The sequence below is a fragment of the Copidosoma floridanum genome, unplaced genomic scaffold (genome assembly GCF_036245765.1).
Source record: "Copidosoma floridanum isolate Cflo_tuat_1 unplaced genomic scaffold, Cflo_Japanese_pri ptg000016l, whole genome shotgun sequence".
Taxonomy (NCBI): domain Eukaryota; kingdom Metazoa; phylum Arthropoda; class Insecta; order Hymenoptera; family Encyrtidae; genus Copidosoma; species Copidosoma floridanum.
Window position 1 is genome coordinate 14910111 of NW_028321893.1, and position 20142 is coordinate 14930252.

The following is a 20142-nucleotide window of genomic DNA, read 5'->3' on the forward strand; positions in this document are numbered from 1 at the left end:
AAAATATGTACATTTTACTTTAAACCAATATTATTGCAAAAACATTTAATCAAATTTCCGTTAACTATTTTTGTAAGGGAATCAGCCAGCATTTGATTTGAAGAACTGAAGATGATGTTTGTTTCCTTATTGTTGATCTTTTCCTTGAGAAAGTGGTGCCTGACGGATATGGGTTTAGTTCTTGTATTAAAGTTTGCATTTTGGCCAAGATTTATTGCTTCCTTGTTGTTTCAATAAATATCTATTGATGTATTTGATTGAATTTTTAATTCAAGAACTAGTTTTAAAAACTATAAGGCCTTCTGCGCTGCAGTCAACAAGGAGAGATACTCTGCTTTTGTGCTCGATAGGGCTATCGTGTTTTGCTTCCTGCTGTTCCAGGTTATTGCTGCTCCCTGAAGCAAAAATATGTAACCCGTAGTTGAACAAGGATCACCTGAGTCAGTTGCCCAACTTGCATCGCAGTAAGCCTGGATACTTCTATTTGATTTTTCTCTGTATATTAATGTGAAATTAGTTGTACAGATTAGGTATCTAAAAATATGCTTTACTGCATTCTAGTGATTTTGAGAATAGGAAGAATTAAATTTGATTAAAAGTCCGACTGTAAATGAGATATCTGGTCTTGTACATTGACTAAGGTCCAGTAAACAACCTATTGCATTTTGATATGGAATCTGTTTTAAAATCTGCAATTTTTCTTGAGATATATCTAAATTACGTGCACTTGATTTATTTAAAATATGGGCAGTGGGTAAAGGGGTATGTGATGGATTTGCTTGGTCTATGTTGATTTTCTTGAGAATGGAGAGTATATAATTTGCTTGATCTAAACTTGTGGAATTTTTTGCATGACAAATTGTGATGATTACGCCCAAAAACTTTTTGACTTGGCCTAGATCCTTAACTGTAAAAAGTCACTTCAAGAATGTTTCAAATTTGACTAGATAATTCTGATTGTTTGTAAAAATCAACATATCGTTCACAAAGATAGCAGTTACAATAAAACAAAATGTTTAAACAAATAATAATAAATACAGGTATCATTTTTTGATTGAATTAGGCTTAATGTTTAAAACATAGTATGTAATTTAGAATTCTATACTCTGCTCCCTTGTTTCAAACCGTATAAGGCTTTATGCAGTTTACAAACCTGATTAGGCTGATTTTGATCTTGAAAATCTTTTGGCTGATGTAGGTAGAGCTCTTCGGTTAATCCTCCGTAGAAAAATGCCATTTCAACATCCAAATGGTGAATCAATATATTCGGACTTCTTCATGCTGCTGCTATTAAAAGACGTATTGTAGAAAAACGTACTACAGGTGCATTGGTATGCTCATAATCCTGTCCTTTGATTTGACTAAAACCTTGGGCAACTAACTTGGCCTTGTAGATAATCTTATTCTCTGAGTCGACCTTTTTTTTGTATATCCACTTTACTCCAATGGGTTTTCGACCTGTTGGTGGGTCAACGAGAGTCCAAGTCTTATTTTTTTGAATGGACAGGAATCCATTGAGCATAGCCGTATGCCACTGATGTTTTTCGGGGCTAGACGTCGCCTCCATGTAAATTGAAGGCTCAATTATATCAAGAGCACTTGAATAGCATACATAGTCATCCAGATATTTTGGACGTTTGGGTACTCTTGATGTACGAGGTTTACTAGATGGTTGAAGATCTTCTTAAAACTCATCAGCTATGTCTTGCTGAACTTTTTGATTATCACCATCCATTCTCTCATTTTGAACCGACGATTGCTGTTGAGATTGCATATGAGAATTCGGGGATAGAAAAATTTGTTTGGGTTTAGGCTTACCTACTGGCTCCTCAATGAATTTCACATCTCAAGCTAAATTTTTTTTTTTCGAGGCCTGATTCCATAATCTGTAAGCCTATTTGGTTGTGTGCGTAACCTACGAAGATATATTTAGTTGTTTTTTCCTGGATCTTACTGCGTTGTTGCTCAGGTAAGAGAGCATATACAGTACATCCGAACACTCTTAGATGAAACAGATCTGGCTTAACTCCATTCCGTTTTTCATAAGGAGTAATACCTTGTAGGGACCTTTTTGGCGTCCTATTATGGATATAACTCACAGTCGATACTGCTTCAGACCAAAAACCTTCACTTAGGCCTGAGTGAGAAAGCATGGCTCTTGCCTTTTTGAGCAATATCCTGTTCATTCGTTCTGAACGACCATTCTGTTGCTGATTGTGAGGGATACTTGTTTGATACACAATATCCTTGGATGACAAGAAAGAGGTGACCTTGTCGTTGGTATACTCTGTACCGTTATCCGTCCTCAAGACCTTAATCGTGATACCTGTTTGATTTTGTACGTCAGTCTTTGCTTTCAATAAATAAACAAATACATGACAAGAAAAATTGTTTAAAAAGATAAAAAAATATTTGCTTCCACCAATGGACGTTTGTGAACTTGACACAGATCACTGTGCACTAATGCAAGTTTTTCTTTTGCAGTTATTGAATTTAGTGAGAAGGATTTTCTTACTGATTTTCCTTCGATGTAGCCCATACAGTTTTCCACTGTGACTTTATTTTGAAAATTTATCCCTGTGGCTGCTTTATTCTTCAAAATTTTCAAATAGCTCAAATTTAAATGTTTTAGTCTGTGGTGCCACAAAACAATACTTAACTTGTAAGAATTCGCCATCAACAAGAATCACAAGTTTGATTTCATTGAATATCACTTTTGCAAGTTTGTAAAATTTTTATATTATTTCTTAACTTCACACCAATAATGATCAATTCACCCTCCCTTGAGTAAACACAGCACTTGTCTTTGAAGAACTTTACATCAAAGCCTTTGTTAGTTCAAATTCCAACTGAGATAAAATATGAAGCAGCTTGGGGCACATACAAAACATCATTGAGATTCAACATCTTGTGTTTACGGTTGGTCTCTAAGGTCAGCTGAACCGAACCAATGCCACAAGCAATCATTTTTGTCATGTTTGCTACACCTATTTTTCTTGTAGAGATTTGTTGGAGATTTTTAAATATTGATTTATCATTACACATGTACTTTGATGCTCTAGAATCAATGAGCCATCCGTTTTTGAATTCTTGGCACACACTTATTTGATACGCATTCATGCTTATTCCTTCTTCATCAGTATCAAAATCTGATGCTTCTTTTGCGTTGCATGCTTGTCCTGTACGCTTGTTTGGCATCTTGCAATCTTTTGCAACGTGACCAATTTTATTATAGTTAAAGCATTTAACTGGAGCCTTTTTATTTTGTGAAAAATTAAAATTCTTCTTTTTGTTAACAAGGGTTCTTCTTTGGTCTTGATGCATACTGACAAAAGTGTGTGAGTCACCTTGGTTTGACACACTGTCAGTCTTAAGTTCTTGAAGTGTTTTAGACTTAACTAAATCAGAGGTTAATTTCTTGCCGCAACTCTTAAGAGCCATAACCATGGGCTTATATTATTCTGGTAAATCAGCTAGCATAATAATTGTGAGCCATTCATCCGGAATAACCGTTTCGGCATTTTGAAGTTTATTAGCACAAGTCATGAGTTTGTCTACATACTTTTCTACAGATGTAAAATTTTCTAACTTAGTAGAACTAAATTCTTTGAATAGACCTACGTGCCTCATAACACCGTCATCGGCAAACGTGTCCTTGAGTTTCTTCCAAACATCATGGGCTGTTTCGGCGTTCTGTACATGTGTGTATAGGTGTGGCTCAACAGCTAGAATTAACCTTGAGTGTGCTTTGACGATTTTCTTATCGTCCGAACTTAACTGGCCGTTTACTGGGGCTTCAACTGTATCCCAGAGATCATTGAGACGAAGATACGCCTTCATGGCAATCGCCCACGTGTGGTAATTTTCTCTACCACTCAGTCGCTCGATCGACTGATACGTGCTTTTGCCCGCCATTAATGGTTATCTCTAACCAAGCCTAGCTTGATTAGACGAAAAAAAAACTGTTCAGTATGCACTCAAAAAATTGCTCTCGAGGCTCACTTTTACCAGAGAATTTCTTATCAGCTCGCTTGCTTTTCCTTGGCCCAAAACCTGATGTTATGATAAAATCAGAAATAGCACGTAAAAATAAGGAGGCACACGTTAACGGGTATAAAGGCGTGTTGCTTTATTGCTTTCGTAGTACAAACTAAAACTAGTAACGCAAAAGGCCAACATACTGGTGCTCATGGTGCTAGCAAACATACAATGTTACAAAAGTATTATTGCCGTATGCCATACAATATGAATAATTACATCATTTAGAAGTTTTCTTGCATACTAAAAGCATGTGTTGCTACTGCACATTAGTAGCATCTTTACTGTTATGAATTTCGTGTGCGTACATATGCATATGCGTGTATGTGTACTAAATCATATTTCACAGAGAAGCTGTTTAAATAAGCCTTTTCACTCATACCTCACATTGTCAACTTGTCAAGTACAGCTACAAATTTTTGTGATCAGCTTCACTAAAGGAAGTGGCAAAGAATTTCTCATGCATCAAAGAGTTTATTGACTTATGTCTTTTAAATATTCATTTTAATGCAATAGAGCTTCTAATTTCCCTAAAACAAACCAGAAAATCTAAGAAATAAAATTCTCTCTCTGTTCATGTACATGCAGAAAAAGTATGATAATAAGCACTCAGTTTCACTCTGTAACATTACTTCTATGGAGAAAGATAGTCATGTCAATTTTTTTTGAGCAAAATTTCTACAATGACGGAGTCCAGGAAGAGAAAAAAAATCAGACTGTTCTAGAACTAAAACACCACTATGTTTGGATTAAGAATCTGTTAAGATTAATAGCGAATCATTCAATAAAACACAAAGAAAAGTGTTGGGTATTAGATAGATGCTTACATTATTTAGTGAAAGTAAGCTGGAGACTCACGAATGCGATTGTGTGAACGTTAACAATTGTCAGATTAAATTATCAAATAAAAGTTACAACGTTCTCAAGTTGAAAAATTTAAATTCTATTTCACAAGTTCCTCAAGTCATCTATGCTAACTTTGAGTGTTTACTTTATCCTGTGAAGAATTACGAAATCGCAATTCAGAAGTATCAAGCCTATAGTATGGACTGTTACATGAAATGCAGCTTCGACAAGAGCCAATCAGTTTATAAGAGTCATCGACAAGAAGATATGGATGATGATACGGAGATCCCAGCAGAGTGATTTACTTAAGAAATCAGGGTTATTGCTGAATATATGCTACAGCTATATGAGATTTCAAAGCCAATAAACTTGACTCAAACAGAAAAGAATAATTTCAGACATTTGTGGTGATTTATTTAAAGAAAATTAAAAAAAAAGTAGGAGATCATTGTCATCCATCCGGAAAATTCATAGGTAATACACATGAAAGTTGCAATATCAGCTACCAAGAATCAAGATTCATACCAGTTATATTTTTTTCAACCTAATAGGCTACGACTTACACCTTATAATTAAAGAGTTGGCCCAAAGTAAAGGTTTCGAGGGAAGAGTCAACCTTATTGCTCAGAACAAGGACAAGGAGAAATTAACTTCATTCACGAAGGACATAAAGGATAGTAAAATAAATTTCCGATTTTTTGATAAGTTCCTATTTATGCTCTTGTCCTTGGAAAAATCGACATCGTATTTGGTTGATTGTAAGATTACTAGCAGTAAATTTTTGCGTTTACAAAGTGAGGAGAAGACAAGCCTTTTGTTCAGAAAGGTCGTATTTCCTTACGACTATATTAGTTCTTTGGAAGAGATAAGAGCATGAGTGCTGCCGTCTAAAGGGGAGTTTCACAGCAAGTTGAATGATAGAAAAATTTCCGATGCAGACTATGAGCATGTGTAAAACGTTTGGAAACCATTTGGTTTTTAAACGCTAGAAAAGTACTCTGATCTGTAGTTGAAGACTGATGTTTTGCTCTTGACAAATATCTTTGCAAACTTCTGCTCAACTTGCATGGCAGCATACGAGTTAGATCCTACGCATTACTACACCACACCCGGTATAACGTGCGAAAAAAAAGTCATTGGACTGATGATGGATGAATGCTGCGGCAACATCATGACGGAATTCATCGGATTACGAGGTACGATGTATTGCATCCGTGTGGAAAATGAGAAGCTGATAAAAAAGATAAAGAGTGTCAAAACAGTTGTTGTGAATACCGCAAAAGGCTTTAAAAATTACTGAAAACATCACTTGAGTAAGTCTACACGTATGTGTCAGCAAAATAATATTCGCTTCAAGTTGCACATCGTCCGTACAGAGCAACAGCGGAAAACAGCTTTTAGTTCCCATGAAAACAAATGTGACAGATAACAGTTACTTATAGATAATATGGATACGCTATTGTGCGGCTATATCTCTCTAGATAGTGAGGTTGGAAATAAAATAAAGGGAAACGTGGTGGGATAAAAATAGAAAAAACTGATAAGAGAGAAGAGAAAAAAGAGAAAGAAAAGCTACATCTTCCAGCCGAGTTTATTTTATTGCTTGACAAGCATCATCTACTTCCGAGTACTGCAGATACCCTACCATAAAGGAATAATTTTATGGATGATGACGTAGCTATGCTTTATATTTCAATAAAAAAGAAAAAAGTGGGAAAATTCAATGGGAAAGGGGATAAAGTAATAAAAGGCAATGAGGAAGAGGAAAAAGTGACAAAAGGCAATGAGGAAAGGGTAGATCATAGAGAGGGTAAAATGGTAAGAAAAGTAAAAAGAAAATAAAGAAGTGGAGAAAAGATTCAAATGAGTATATAAGCAGCTCAGCTAAGTTTCAAAGATCATTCAATTGTCCAGTAAGCTTAGGGACAGTCTCTCTGCAATCACACAAAACTTTAAAAATCGCTCTTCTCGTTGTAAGTATTATGCTTACTACCTCATGTTATATGTATAAACTAATGTATAATTACCATCTAGGAAAAATGTTTTTTACATCACTTAACCGTATTGCAGGCAATACCTATCTACCAACGAAGAAGCTGTCAGAGCTAGAGGTTAAAAGGATGTACACAGTGACTGATGTTGAGCGTGTAATTACAATGTATGATCACAAGGTAACCATAACCATCAACTAAGAGCTTCTAATCTTCCTACTTAATAAAGTCGCAAAAGCTCTCGTAAATGATAGTAAGTTATTTAATGTACTATGCAAGATGGTTAATAAACTAAGTTCATTAATTGAATATTTAGGTGCTGGTAAATTTGAGTTCTCATAGTGAGGTTTACAAATGTACTTGTAAATGTTACAAAAGTATTTATAAATAAATTTGTTCGTAAAAGTGTAAATGAATATTTAATGAATTAATAAAGAGACGTACGGAGTGTTAATATGGTGGTTGAACCACACAGATAAGAGCGGTGTGCGGTGTTTGAAGCTTTTAATACTTCTCTTTAATTGTTATTAATTAAATCTCTGACTTTTTTTGTTTAACTATTATGTGAATCTAAATCTTAACCACTTAACATAAACTTTGTTTCTACATTTTTTCATAACTTTTTCTGTAAGATACACATCTGAATATTAAACTTTCAAGAGCTCTTGTTCGCAAAATCCACAAGCAACAGATTGATTTTTGTAATCTTTCGAATAGTAAGTAAAAGGTGTTGTGTAAGATATTTTGTTGATTGTGAATATCTCAATAGACCTATTTGGTGTATACCTTTCTTCAAATACTTTTTTTACTTTACTTATGCGTACTTTATCATTTTCTTAAAATTTTAGCTTTTTTGTAGATTAACTACAACGTGAGCGAAATTTTTTTATAAGTGTTCTTCGTTAGCTAATGTAATGTTTTTTGGTTTCATACTACTTCTTCGATGTTTTCTATTAGTATACTCTTTAATTAAACTATGTCATATGTCAAACCACTTATGATACATAACTGCTTGGGCTAAACACAACCCACATTTTTTTCTTTAGAGTACGATTAAACATTTCATGTATAGATGCCTTAAATTTAGTAGAATAAGGATTTCTTTTATACTTCTCAAGAAAATTTGTAAAAGGTTCATCATAAAATTCTTTACTTCTATCAGTATGCAAATTCTTAGATTCACTTCACGATGTTGAAGAAGTATAGATTTTATCGCAGCAATGACAGCATTACCCGTTTAATGATTGATTGGTACAGTCCATGCATAATTTGAAAACGTATCAAATACAGTGAGCATGTTTCTTTAACGTTTACTTTCTTGATTATAAACTATAATTTCAATGAGATTAGCCTGCCATGTTTTTCCAGCCCTCGTAGATCATACTTTCGACGTGGGTGATTACATGGAGCTGGTTTATGGAGCTCTTCTACTACAATTTGTTTTTATGATCCATCTTTATTAACGTCTAATTGGCGAATAAATATTCTTAGAGATATTTGATAACATCTTTTTCTCGATTTAGTCTTCTGAAATAATATCTAAGGTCTAAGACAATACCTCTTTCATAATATTTATTTCTTTTTCCAAGTTGACTATTTTTGCAGTAATTGAGAATGATCAAACATGAGATTCATTTTATCTAGCTCATCCATAACCACTTTCTTTTCTTTGAAAATCTTTTCTATACAATAATTATTATACATAGCATCATTAGACTCAGTAGCTGCTGTAATATTGCACAACCTTTCGTTTTCTAAACCATACGGTCCGTCTGCAGTGATTTTAAATCTGATACCAAGAGGACCTTAATTGCTGCATTCAGTCTGACTCAGCTAACGTCCAAAAACGTTAATTCTAATGTTAATACTAACTTAAATATTCAGATCATCCCAGTGCATATAATCTACTTGCTACAGCATGTTATTCATTGTTGGACCAATTTTATAGTGATGTAACGATGATCCTCTCTATTTGTTTTACTTCCAATAATAATAAACATTGGATTGATGATTTATTGAATTGATTATGATGATATATACTGTTGTATTATGATGTCTGATAGCTCCATTTTTACTGCATATCTTTCGGTGTGCATTTGAAGTATTAAAAAATAAAACATTTCTCCAAATCATCTATAGTATTGCTAGATGTTTTTTTACAATCATCACTATCAATCCTATGAATGTTGGAAATTTTAACTCATCCGTTTCGATTTGGTTATTCTCAAAATATACTGGTAAATCACTGAGCATGCACATTTTATCTTCTTTTCGAAGCTTATAAAATAAATCTAACAAGTTGTTTTGATTTTGATCAACTATCTGTAAACATGTGTTGTTAGATGCAGTCTCATTGAGTTCACCATCATCTATCTGATTTTAGATGGTATTATTTGTTTTATTATCATCATCACTTTGACTCACAGCAGACTTAATCATTCTTTTTACTGGTAGCTTATTATTTTTATATAGTTTCTTGAAATGATCTAAAATCTCAGAATGGTTTTTTTTTTTTCGTTTTAATAACAATTTCTTCAAGAGCATTTGTGATTAGCTTAAAAGTTTCATTAAAGACCTTTTTTATCTTATCTTTTTGAAATTTTTTATAATCTATACTGTTTTACTGCTTCTCTTGCTTTCACTAGCTGACTAAGAACGTATTCTACTTGCTTATACATGTTAACGTTGTAACGTCTTATTGTAGAGTATACACAGTCTGCTACATACGTGTTATGTTAATAGTGAAATTGTCAAAGTCTTTTCTATACCGACCGCTATTTTTCAACAAACACTGTGATGGCACAATGTTGACACAATATGGCCATGTGCGTATTAACATGTTATCTCTTAGACGTTACAGTGGGTCCGCATACGGTAGTTATTATGCTGTCAAAGCGTGACGGCAAGGTGTGGTGGCAAAATGCATGCATTGTGCTCTTTCTTTTGTGGCCATTGTGGCACCATGCGAAATACATAGGTGCTTTTACCCTATATCTTCCTATATTATATAGTAAACTCAGTGTGGCATTCCACACAAACCCCCCACCGCCCCCCATTTGCCCCCCACCGCCCCCTAACCAACCCCCAACAAAGTAAGGTAAAAATCCGTTATTTTCTCGCTTATTTTGACATATCGTAGTTTTTATCAAAACCCCCCACAGCCCCCCACCGACCCCCCGCACAATTTTTCATGGCCCCCACCGACCCCCCACAAAATATTATATGAACAGTATAGAAGTACGGTATGAGTCTTTATTCAGGCCAGGGGGTTCAACCACGTATGGCTTCATGGGATAATAACAATGTATGTTTTAATATTTAATCAAATAGTTACAGATTACTGCACAATACTATAATCAGCGAAACTTGAATACAATTAATTGTATTTCGATTTACTGGATCCCTTAGTTTCTTTGTAAGCATAAAGTTTTTGGTGGGCTGACTTTTTTCGTTAGCATTTTGTAACGTTGTATTTTGCCAGCCCTGTCAATGTGTTAAAGTCTATTACCACATTCCTACCAAATCACATGGAAATATTGTATAGTATTTTTTCTCAAAACATCCCACATTTCCTCACCTACCCCCTATGGCCCTCCCACTGACCCCCACGAATTTTTTCATAGCCCCCACGGCCCCCCTCCACCACTTTTTTAGAACCTGACCGTGATCATACCGTCTTTACCTATCTTTAGACAAAACTGTCTTATTGCCATGATTTATTTCATCGTCAAGAAGAAATTTAAAGTCATAAACTGATTAATAGGGGGTTTTTGCGCAAAACATCATTATTTATACAACTAAGTACGTTTACAAACCAATTTATATGGAGTTAACAATATTTTGAAACTAAATAATATATACACATATATTGGTGTGCATAATTATTATATCATCATCACTTATATAGTCCTTTATAACACAATTCTTCTTTTTACGTACATAAACTTAGTTTCGCATCACTTCATGAGTCATCTTATAAAGCCTGATGAAACCACGAAGACTTACGTCCATTTCTATTTTGTTTCAAAATTAATGCTAAAATTGGTACAATAGATAAACACGATATACATTTATGACATGTATTATTAATTAATAAATTTTACCTATACATAGAGAAATAATAATTAAATCATGTTATGAATATTAGATACATTATTATATTCAAAAATTTTCTTCCAAACTATATTTTCAATCTCTAAACTGTTTTCTCTATCGACTTGAACAAAAATTTCATTTTTATTTTTGCATCTTAATAAAGCCACGTATAATTGACCATGAGAAAATAAAGGTTTTTTCAAGTATAATCCCACATTATCAGAACTTTGACTTTGAGACTTATTTATAGTTATAGCAAACGCTACAATTAGTGGGAATTGTTTTCTATATAAAATAAAACGTAATGATCAAGTATTTTCAGTATTTAATGCAATTCTTGGAATGAAAACCTTATTACTAATTTTTTCTCCCGTTACTATTTTGCCTTCTACTTTATACTTCAGTAATTTAGTAATTCGCAATCGTGTACCGTTACATAATCCGTCTGATAAACTCAAATTTCGAATTAACATTACTATTGTACCTATTTTTAATTTAAGTTCATGAGGTGGCAAGCCTTCACGAATGTTGTTTAACATTTCTACGGGAAAATTTATATACATATTATCATCTGATTTATCGACAATTTTATATGTTGCAGTATCGAAGCTGTAATAAGTTTTAGTTTCCCCATGTTATTTACTTAAAATCTTATTGTTAAAAAAAAAAGTATATATATTATGTGAAGTTAGTATGACGTTATTGTCAAAACAGTTGCTGTAATTACAAGAAATGTTGGTACCGACATTATCTGTTATCCAGGATTTAGGAATATTAAATGTTTATATGTCCCCTTCTTCAAATCTTAACAATAATTTTGAAAATTCGTTATAACTAGAACGGATATTATTTTGTATTCTTAAAATTTCAAAGAAGTTCCATAAAAATGATGATTTAATAGTTTTTTCTATTATTATAGTTCTATTACCGTTCTTTATAACTGGAAGGATTTGTCGAAAATCTCCTTCTTAAACTATTAATTTATCACCAAAGCAAAGTTTTGTATTACACAAGTCTCTCAACGTTCTATCAACGATTTCTAAAGCTTTTTTTGAAATTATAGAAGCCTAGTCTTATATTATTAAATCAACTTGCCTTAACTTTTTTTTTTTAATTTAGAATTCTAAAAATACACTTTTAATATTATCTGAGTCTAGAGGTAAACGAAAAGTTCTATGACTGGTCATACCTTCTGGTAGCAATACAGATGCAATTCCTGTCCAAGCCATTGACAAATTATTTTCACCTCTAGAAATAAGGTAATAAATGCGTGTCTTATATAAGTAGGTTTTTCCGGATCCACCAGGACCATCTATGAAGTATACTTTTTCATCTTGTTCACAAATAGTTTCAAAAATTTTTCTTTAATCTTCATTTGATTTTGTGTACATTACATCGAACATTTTTTTACTGAAAGATATTTCCTTAATTTTGCAATTATTTATATAGTTTTTAATAATTGGTGTCGGTAAACTAAAAGACTTTCATGATTTACTTTTCGATACCAAAATTTGATTAATATGTAGAAGAGCACAATTATTATTATCATTATCGAAGTCTTCCGTAAAATACTTTTTATATTTATTTCATATATGATCTCCTTGAATGTTTTTGACATCAAAAACCAAGCAAAAAATTTTCTTAACTGGTATGGAAACATAATTGTTATGGCTTTTTTAAAAATATTATCGATTTCAGAATTATGTTCTATTAAACCTATTGCAATCGCAGTATCCCTGAAATTTTTATATGTTATTCCATTATTTTTTTAATGTCTTCAAACAATGTAGCCCCATATAATTTATTTAAAATAAGTTTGAAAAAAAAGCATTCATGATCTTTTGGAGATACTATGTTTAATCTACCTATAGCAATATTTTTTAGTGTAAGTTTTTTTTTTTTTCAAATTTTAAGTTTATAGTCAAAAATGTAATGTTCTGGAATGTTAACATATTTTAGTGATTTTGCAAAATTATCTACTTTATTTAATTTAAACTAAGCTGTAAGTGGTGTTTGATAATTTTTTATTAAATTTTTGATATTACTTTCTTCAAATATAAGTTTCTGTTTATTTTAAAGATGAACAGCTAGATTTGCAACTTTATGAATTCTACCACAAATTAGATATTCTTGAAGTCTTCAAGCTGCTTCTATTAGTCTTACATATTTAGCATCTACATAACTACTAATTTCATCTACTATTTCTTCATTTAATTCGTTTTATTTCCCTGTTTAATTGTATGTTTAATATCATTAATTAACATGAATAGAATATTGGATTTTATTAAAAATTTACGGGTTTTTTCATTTCAGATAATCACTTAAATGTTTTAAGATAACTTGATGTATCAGGAATCACAAATTTCCACTAAAAATTTGACGTGGTGACTTCATTTTTATCGTATTGCAACATATATTATTTTCCAACAATTACTTTACTGTGTAACTGAAAAAGTTAAAAATAAATAAGAATAAATATACAAAAATTGTAAAAATGTATTTCTTATAAATTTTTCGGAAGTCGGGGGGTTGGCGCGCAGTGCGCGCAGGGGGGCGTTAGCCCCACTAGCATATATATATATATATGTACATGCAAATTTGTATTACATTCTCATTAATAAATGTAAAATATTTTTAAAGTATAAGAAATAAAATATTTATTTAAATTATTAAGCATGGTAAGTGATTAACGCATGCTTAAGTTATACTCTCAAGTTGTTACGTGAAACTAATCTGGTTCTTCTATTTATGAATTATAATGTCTTAAAAGCTCGTTTAAGAATTCATATCAGGATCACTTTCTAGTTCTACAGTCTCTTCCGCATTTAAATCTTCGTCTTCTTCGTTGGCGGTATCTTGTTTAATATTGTCTGTTAGTATTCATATTAAAAACATATATATTAAATTTCTAAAGTTAAAAAGTAACGGTCTTCTGCTGGTTGAAAATGCCTCATTAATATTTGACTAACAAACTGTTTCAAAACTTATAATTTATATTATTGTGTATTACAAATACTTGTCGAAACAAAACCTGAGAAATAAGCAAAAATTACCATGTAATTGATAATTATTATCATTATTGTTAACATCCAAAACATTCGTCTTTGTCTGTTTCCTTGAAAAAGATTAATTTTGTGGCTGCTGAAAAATGTTAAGTTGGTACAGAAAACACTGTTTTAAACTTCTAAGGACCATTATCATCGCATGATAAAAAGTATCCTTTGTTGGCTTTTCAAAGTTAGGATTTCCATTTATAGCAACTAAAGAATAATAAAAATTTGTTGTACAATAATACCAAGAAATAATAATAATACAAAAAATTATAGTATTGTACTATAACTGTGCTATAAAATACCCTCACATGCTCTGGAAAAATGAGTTGTTGACAATTTAGTTTTGATGCGTTGCCCAAACTATGTCAATTTATGCATTAATTTTTTGTTAACAATCAATCCTTCTTCTATATATTTGGCTGCACAGTCATCAGGATTGAAACCTCACAAATACTATAAGTAGTCATTACAGCTGGTGTTCTTGATGTAGTTTGGTACAACACAAGTTTAGTAGAACAGAGTTTATGAGAACTATATTCCTTATCATAAATAAACTAATAATGAATCAGAAATTCGATACAACCAATAGGTATACAAGCGAATGTTAATTCATCTTAACCATTGTATCATAAGGTGCATATATATAGATGGCGACACTTTTTAAACAAGTACTCTATATTCTCCATACATGTCCTTCTCTCAATTTCCAATATACTAAAAGTTCAAACTACTTAACCACATAATTTCTTTTTTCAAGAAATTTTCCTTAAGTAATAAATAAGAATTAAAAAAATATCATCCCTGGGTGTGGATCAAACACACAACCTCCTGTTTACTAGACAGTTTCTGGTAGAGCAGCTTTAAACTTAAGGATGAGAACTTATCTAAACTTACAATGCGAGTGAATGTACAGCTCCTCGGTAGCTCAAATGGTAGATCAACTGTCTGGTAAACAGGAGGTTGTGTGTTCGATCCGAACCGAGGGAGGATATTTTTCTCATTCTTACTTATTACTTGAAAAAAATGTTTTGAAAAAGGAAATTATTTAGTTTAGTATTATGAATCTTTAGTATATCGAGAAAAGGGCATATATGAAGCATATAGAGTGCTTGTTTAAAAAAAGCCGGCATCTATACATATGCACCTCATGATACAATGGTTAAGATGTATCAACATGTGCTTGTATACCTATTGGTCGTATCAAATTTCTAGTTTACCTACAAGCATTTGAGTCATATGCCTACTGATGAGAATCAGTTCAACTTATTAAATATTTAAATTAATTTAAAAATAAAACAAATAGAAATAAGTATTGATTCAGTACTAGTAGTAAAAATTACAGGTAAAATTTTAAAAGTCCAATTTCAATAGTGTTCGGGATTAAACTTGCATCTAGATCCTAGTATGAAAACATAAACTAAAGATATCTTTACTAAACCTAAGTTTTCATGTTACGTATTTTCATATTATTCTGCTTAAAACTCGCTTTCTACTTTTCTGTTATTCTGTAAATCAGTAAACAATACTCATCACTGCTTTGCGTAGCAGCTTAAATTTACACGTTAAAATACTGTACATTCCTAATACACTGTTGGTCTAAATTTTTATAAATAAACTTTTGTAAATTTTTCGCTGCTCTGTTCATATGATACAATCAGTCTACATATGGCTTGCCTTGAAAGCGTATCTCTCTTGGTAACTCCGTGATTGGGCAGCGTACGAGCAAGCTACTGTATACTCAATTAAGACTCATTGGCTTAGACTTTTCATTATAGTTGTTGATAGATTTAATTTTATTCAGTTAGTCATTAAGTTTAAGTAATTTTTTCGTTTCCTCTTCCCTTTAAATTATTTCATACTGTCTACTTGTCTTGATAATAAACAAACAGTTCACGATGTAAGGCATAAAAACTATACAAATACTTTACTACACAAACTACAACTTTTTTTACTTGAACATGTTGTGCTTAACTTGCTCGTAACAGCTGGGAGATAGATAAAAAATAGCTAAAAAATACTAATCGTCAGATTCGTATCTGAATTTCTGACGGTACTTTTTTTTTCTCAAAATTTTTTTTTATGGAGAAAAATGAGATAGAATTTCAAAACGTTTCTACTGAAACTCGCCTTGGTTAAAAAAAATGCGTAAATTATTACTAAATTAAGAGGTTGGCATAAGAAAGTTGCATGGCGGCGAGCTGACGATGTACATAAAACTCGTTATTAACAGCGTGACGCTGCATGGTGGTGCGGCGCATGCAATAACTGCACAAGATTGTGAAAAAAACAACAAATGATACCATCGGAAACAGCAGATCGAAATTAATAAATCTGTATTTTTTAATTGTTTTTTTAGCTATCTTCCAGCCATTACGAGCGAGTTGAACACAGTATGTTCGGACGAAAATAGCCCAGCGCACGCGAGGTGACCCGCTTTGTTATGCATAATTGTTCTAAAATTATTGTAAATAGAAATTTGGTCAATTAACTATTTTTCAGACTTTGTTAAGCCTGATATTATAATTGAACTAATCAGTTTCTTAGGTTTTGTATTGAGTCCTCTTTTCTAGAAAAAATTAGGCTGCAGACAAGTTTATGTACCTATTTTGTTACAACTTGATGCAATTGCTTTTCTCTCATACCCTAGAGTAACATACGCCTTTTCTCCCTATTTTTTTTAGGAAAAAAGAGACCTATTTGGTATCTAGTTAACTTCGTTTTGTGCAGAATAACGAATTGTCTTGGCCTTCAGTATTGAACGAGCTTTTTGTGATGAACGAACCTTTCGTATCTGGCTGAGTTCGTTTGTTACAAAGTAATTGATTGACATGCGCACGAAATTTATCATATGTTTATATATATATATATATATATATATAATACAGTCTTTATACGTATTACCAATACCTATGCGATAGACGCGCATGTGCACTCTTAGCAGAAGACGGAGCGAAAGAGTAACAGCATTTTTTTGTTTTAAGAACTTTCTCAATTAAAAAATATTATTCAAAAGTATGTTGTGCGTCTTTTCCTCTAGATATGAAAGAAAATCGTATACGCAATTCGGGAGGGAAGTAATCTTCCTCTTCTACGTATATGCCACCCTCGGCTTGCCTTGGTTGGCAATCCATACACGGGAGATAAAGCTTACCTCTCTCTCACGTAGCGTAGTATACTATTTCTTCTTGGTTATAATTCTAAGTCCTTAATTTTTTTCTGTCCGTACTGTCTCGAAGAAAAATATTATTAGAAGGAAAATTGTTATTTTTCAAAGCTATTTATTTATCCTCTAAAACCAACACTCTAGGTAAATCTTAGAATCATAATATGCTCATCAGAACTTCGATTTGTAGTTCTTACTAGATGTCTAAGTCTTTAATAAATTTTGATGTTAAAGCTTTAATGTACATATTAATTTACCACTATCTGTCATTTAACGTAAATTTACTATCATTTAAAATATTGAATTCATATTAAAACAGTTTTTTTTCAGGATGCAATTTAAAAATATTCAACAACCAAGAATTTGCAGCATTACTTTCGCAATCAGTATCACAAGGTTTTGAAGCTGTATATCAATTAACACGAATGTGCACTATCCGAATGAGCTTTGTCAAAGGATGGGGCGCTGAATATCGAAGACAAACCGTAACTTCTACACCCTGTTGGATTGAGCTGCATCTAAATGGACCCCTTCAATGGTTAGATAGAGTACTCACACAAATGGGTTCACCTCGATTACCTTGTTCATCTATGTCATGAGAAAAAAAAATTTTTACGTTTAAAAAAAAATCTTTTTTGTCTCACTAACAGTTTTTTTGTCTCAAGTATAAGGATATGTAAGCACTAGGTGTGCACAACTGGAAGACATGTTTTTATACTATCTTTCTCGTAAAACTAGGGGGTTATTTGATTTCATAATTTATAAAAATTGTAATCCATTACGATTAATTAACTTTTCTTTGATTTTACTATTTTTATTCATTCTACTGGACACATGCATGTGTCTTACATCATTTTTTTATAGGTAAAATAGTATCACTCTTGTAGTGTTTTACGCATAAGGTTGCATTAACGTACGTCCTTTAGAATCGTTAAAATGTTTATCCTTATAGTGGTATAAGTACGACAACACAGTAGTATGATTTTTTTATTCCAAACGTGACCGTATCAGAAAATAATTTATGTTAAAAGTGTAAATTCTAATTAACTACATTAAAACTTTTTAGTATGTTGATTATTTTAATGAGTATGATACCTTATAAAGTTGCAAATATAAGTTTGAAACAGTATCGAAAACACACTAAATATAAATTTACCTTAAACAGAGTGAGGAAGAAAACCAGAGAAAAGAAAATGTATGTGTTAAGTGTCAAAAAATGTAATCTGATTTGCGCAAAAATTCATTATGAATGTATCATTATCTAAAGACTACATCGTAATGCCAAATATGTTTTGCAAATAAGTCTAAAAAACATTTTTACTTAGAATACTTATTTTAAATTATTTCTTTACCTGAATTCCAGATTCTTTATTTCTTTCAAACTGGTAAATAGTTTTGTGAAAACAAATGTCATTGAATGCCTGTTAGCAATATAACAAAACGAATTTTTGAAATGCCTATAACTATGACTCAACATAGTCTGCAGTATTGACAGCTAGATATTATAGTTGGCGAAGTACTTCTCTTCTTACAGCGCTACTCACTGCTACTTCATTTTCCTACAACTTGATTTATTTGATTTTTAGATGAGATCTTAAGTGCTTTCTCCGATGAGATATTAGATGAGATCTTACCTGTGAATTTAAAACGTTCATTTATTCTTAAAAAATAAAAGTTCTTAAAGATTAGTTTTTCAATGTACTATCCCAACGGTAACACCAATAAGGCAACCTTAAATACTGTAGAATTACTTTTTATTATTGAAGTGAGAACTTTTTTAGGTGCGCTTCGGTTGTGGACCAACACGTTAGAAACGTACGTACATACATATATAAATATACTGCAGCTCAGTGGCGCTCGAATCTTATCGTTCACCTTTGGATCCCGATACATACATATATATATATAGTCAGCATGTGGTGTTATGCATATTCCTATTGCCGTGATACCGTGCCGTAGTGTATTACTGTGTGCAATGTCCGCGTATACAATGTATAGTGTATACATGCACGTATGTATGTGTGTGTAACTTGTTTACAGAAACAGAATTATGGATGCAACCATGAAAGTGTTCATGTATGATGAGTGTGTGTGTGTACTTTATACTTTTACTGTGCAATTGTGTAACTGTGTACATGTTTGCCTGCGTGCATGTGTATAGAATATAGTATTTAATATTAATACTTTATACTCTAGTTAATATTACTATTTTAATAAAGTACATTAACAAATAATTTTTGCATGTATGGCAGATCGATGCAGATAGCCAGTATTGATTAAACGAATTTTTATAATATGGTATGTAACCTCTAAATATTACAAGATACCCTTTATCTTTAAAAGGAAGCAAGAAATAGCAAAAATAACAAGTTTTACAGATTTCCTAAAGGGGAAAAAAACATCGTGGCACACAAAAAGAGAGGTATTGAGTTGTATGAAGACATAAGCTCAAATTCAAGTATTTTTAATATTTCTCTATAAAATCAAGGTGGAAAATTTTAGGAAAAATTATAGCAAATTTGCAAAATTATTACAAATAAGAGTGATATATGTTTTTTTGTCCAACAATAACCTTAAAAATAATTTTAAAAACGCAAAATCGCGGACAGGCAGATAAATGGATCAAACAAAACTATTTACATGTCTTTGAAGTTCTCACTTCTGCGGTGCGTCACATGAGACGTAACCCGTTTTTTTTTTGTTTTTTTTTTCAATAAGAATACTTTTTGAGAAATCTCAACTGAGATCTCGGGTGAGTTATTAATCTGAAGTAGTTACCTAAAATTTTAGAGTACTAACAGATGAGACAGGTTGCTTTCCAATATTTTGGAAGCTCTAGTGGCATCATGATTTTATTACTCCGAAAAAACTACGAAATTCACATGGTTTACGGCTTTGTTTGCTTTGTAACAAATTATGTATACGTGCAACGATGCTTGGTCGTTACTCCAGTGTT

At 32.1% G+C, this 20142-nt stretch overlaps 1 protein-coding gene across 5 annotated transcripts in view; it reads left to right on the top strand.

The window, feature by feature from the left end:
- Positions 1 to 18543, top strand: part of Smox (Smad on X) — a 360356-nt gene extending 341813 nt beyond the window's left edge. For 4 of the 5 annotated variants that reach the window (XM_089592307.1, XM_089592311.1, XM_089592310.1 and 1 more), the window contains exon 4: positions 17517 to 18543. In XM_089592307.1, the coding sequence (XP_089448433.1) occupies positions 17517 to 17785 (269 nt within the window). In that variant the 3' untranslated portion in view covers positions 17786 to 18543. Of the gene's footprint in view, positions 1 to 17505 lie in introns of all 5 variants that reach the window. The other variant, XM_089592312.1, reaches the window with a different exon arrangement.
- The last annotated feature ends 1599 nt before the right edge of the window (positions 18544 to 20142 follow it).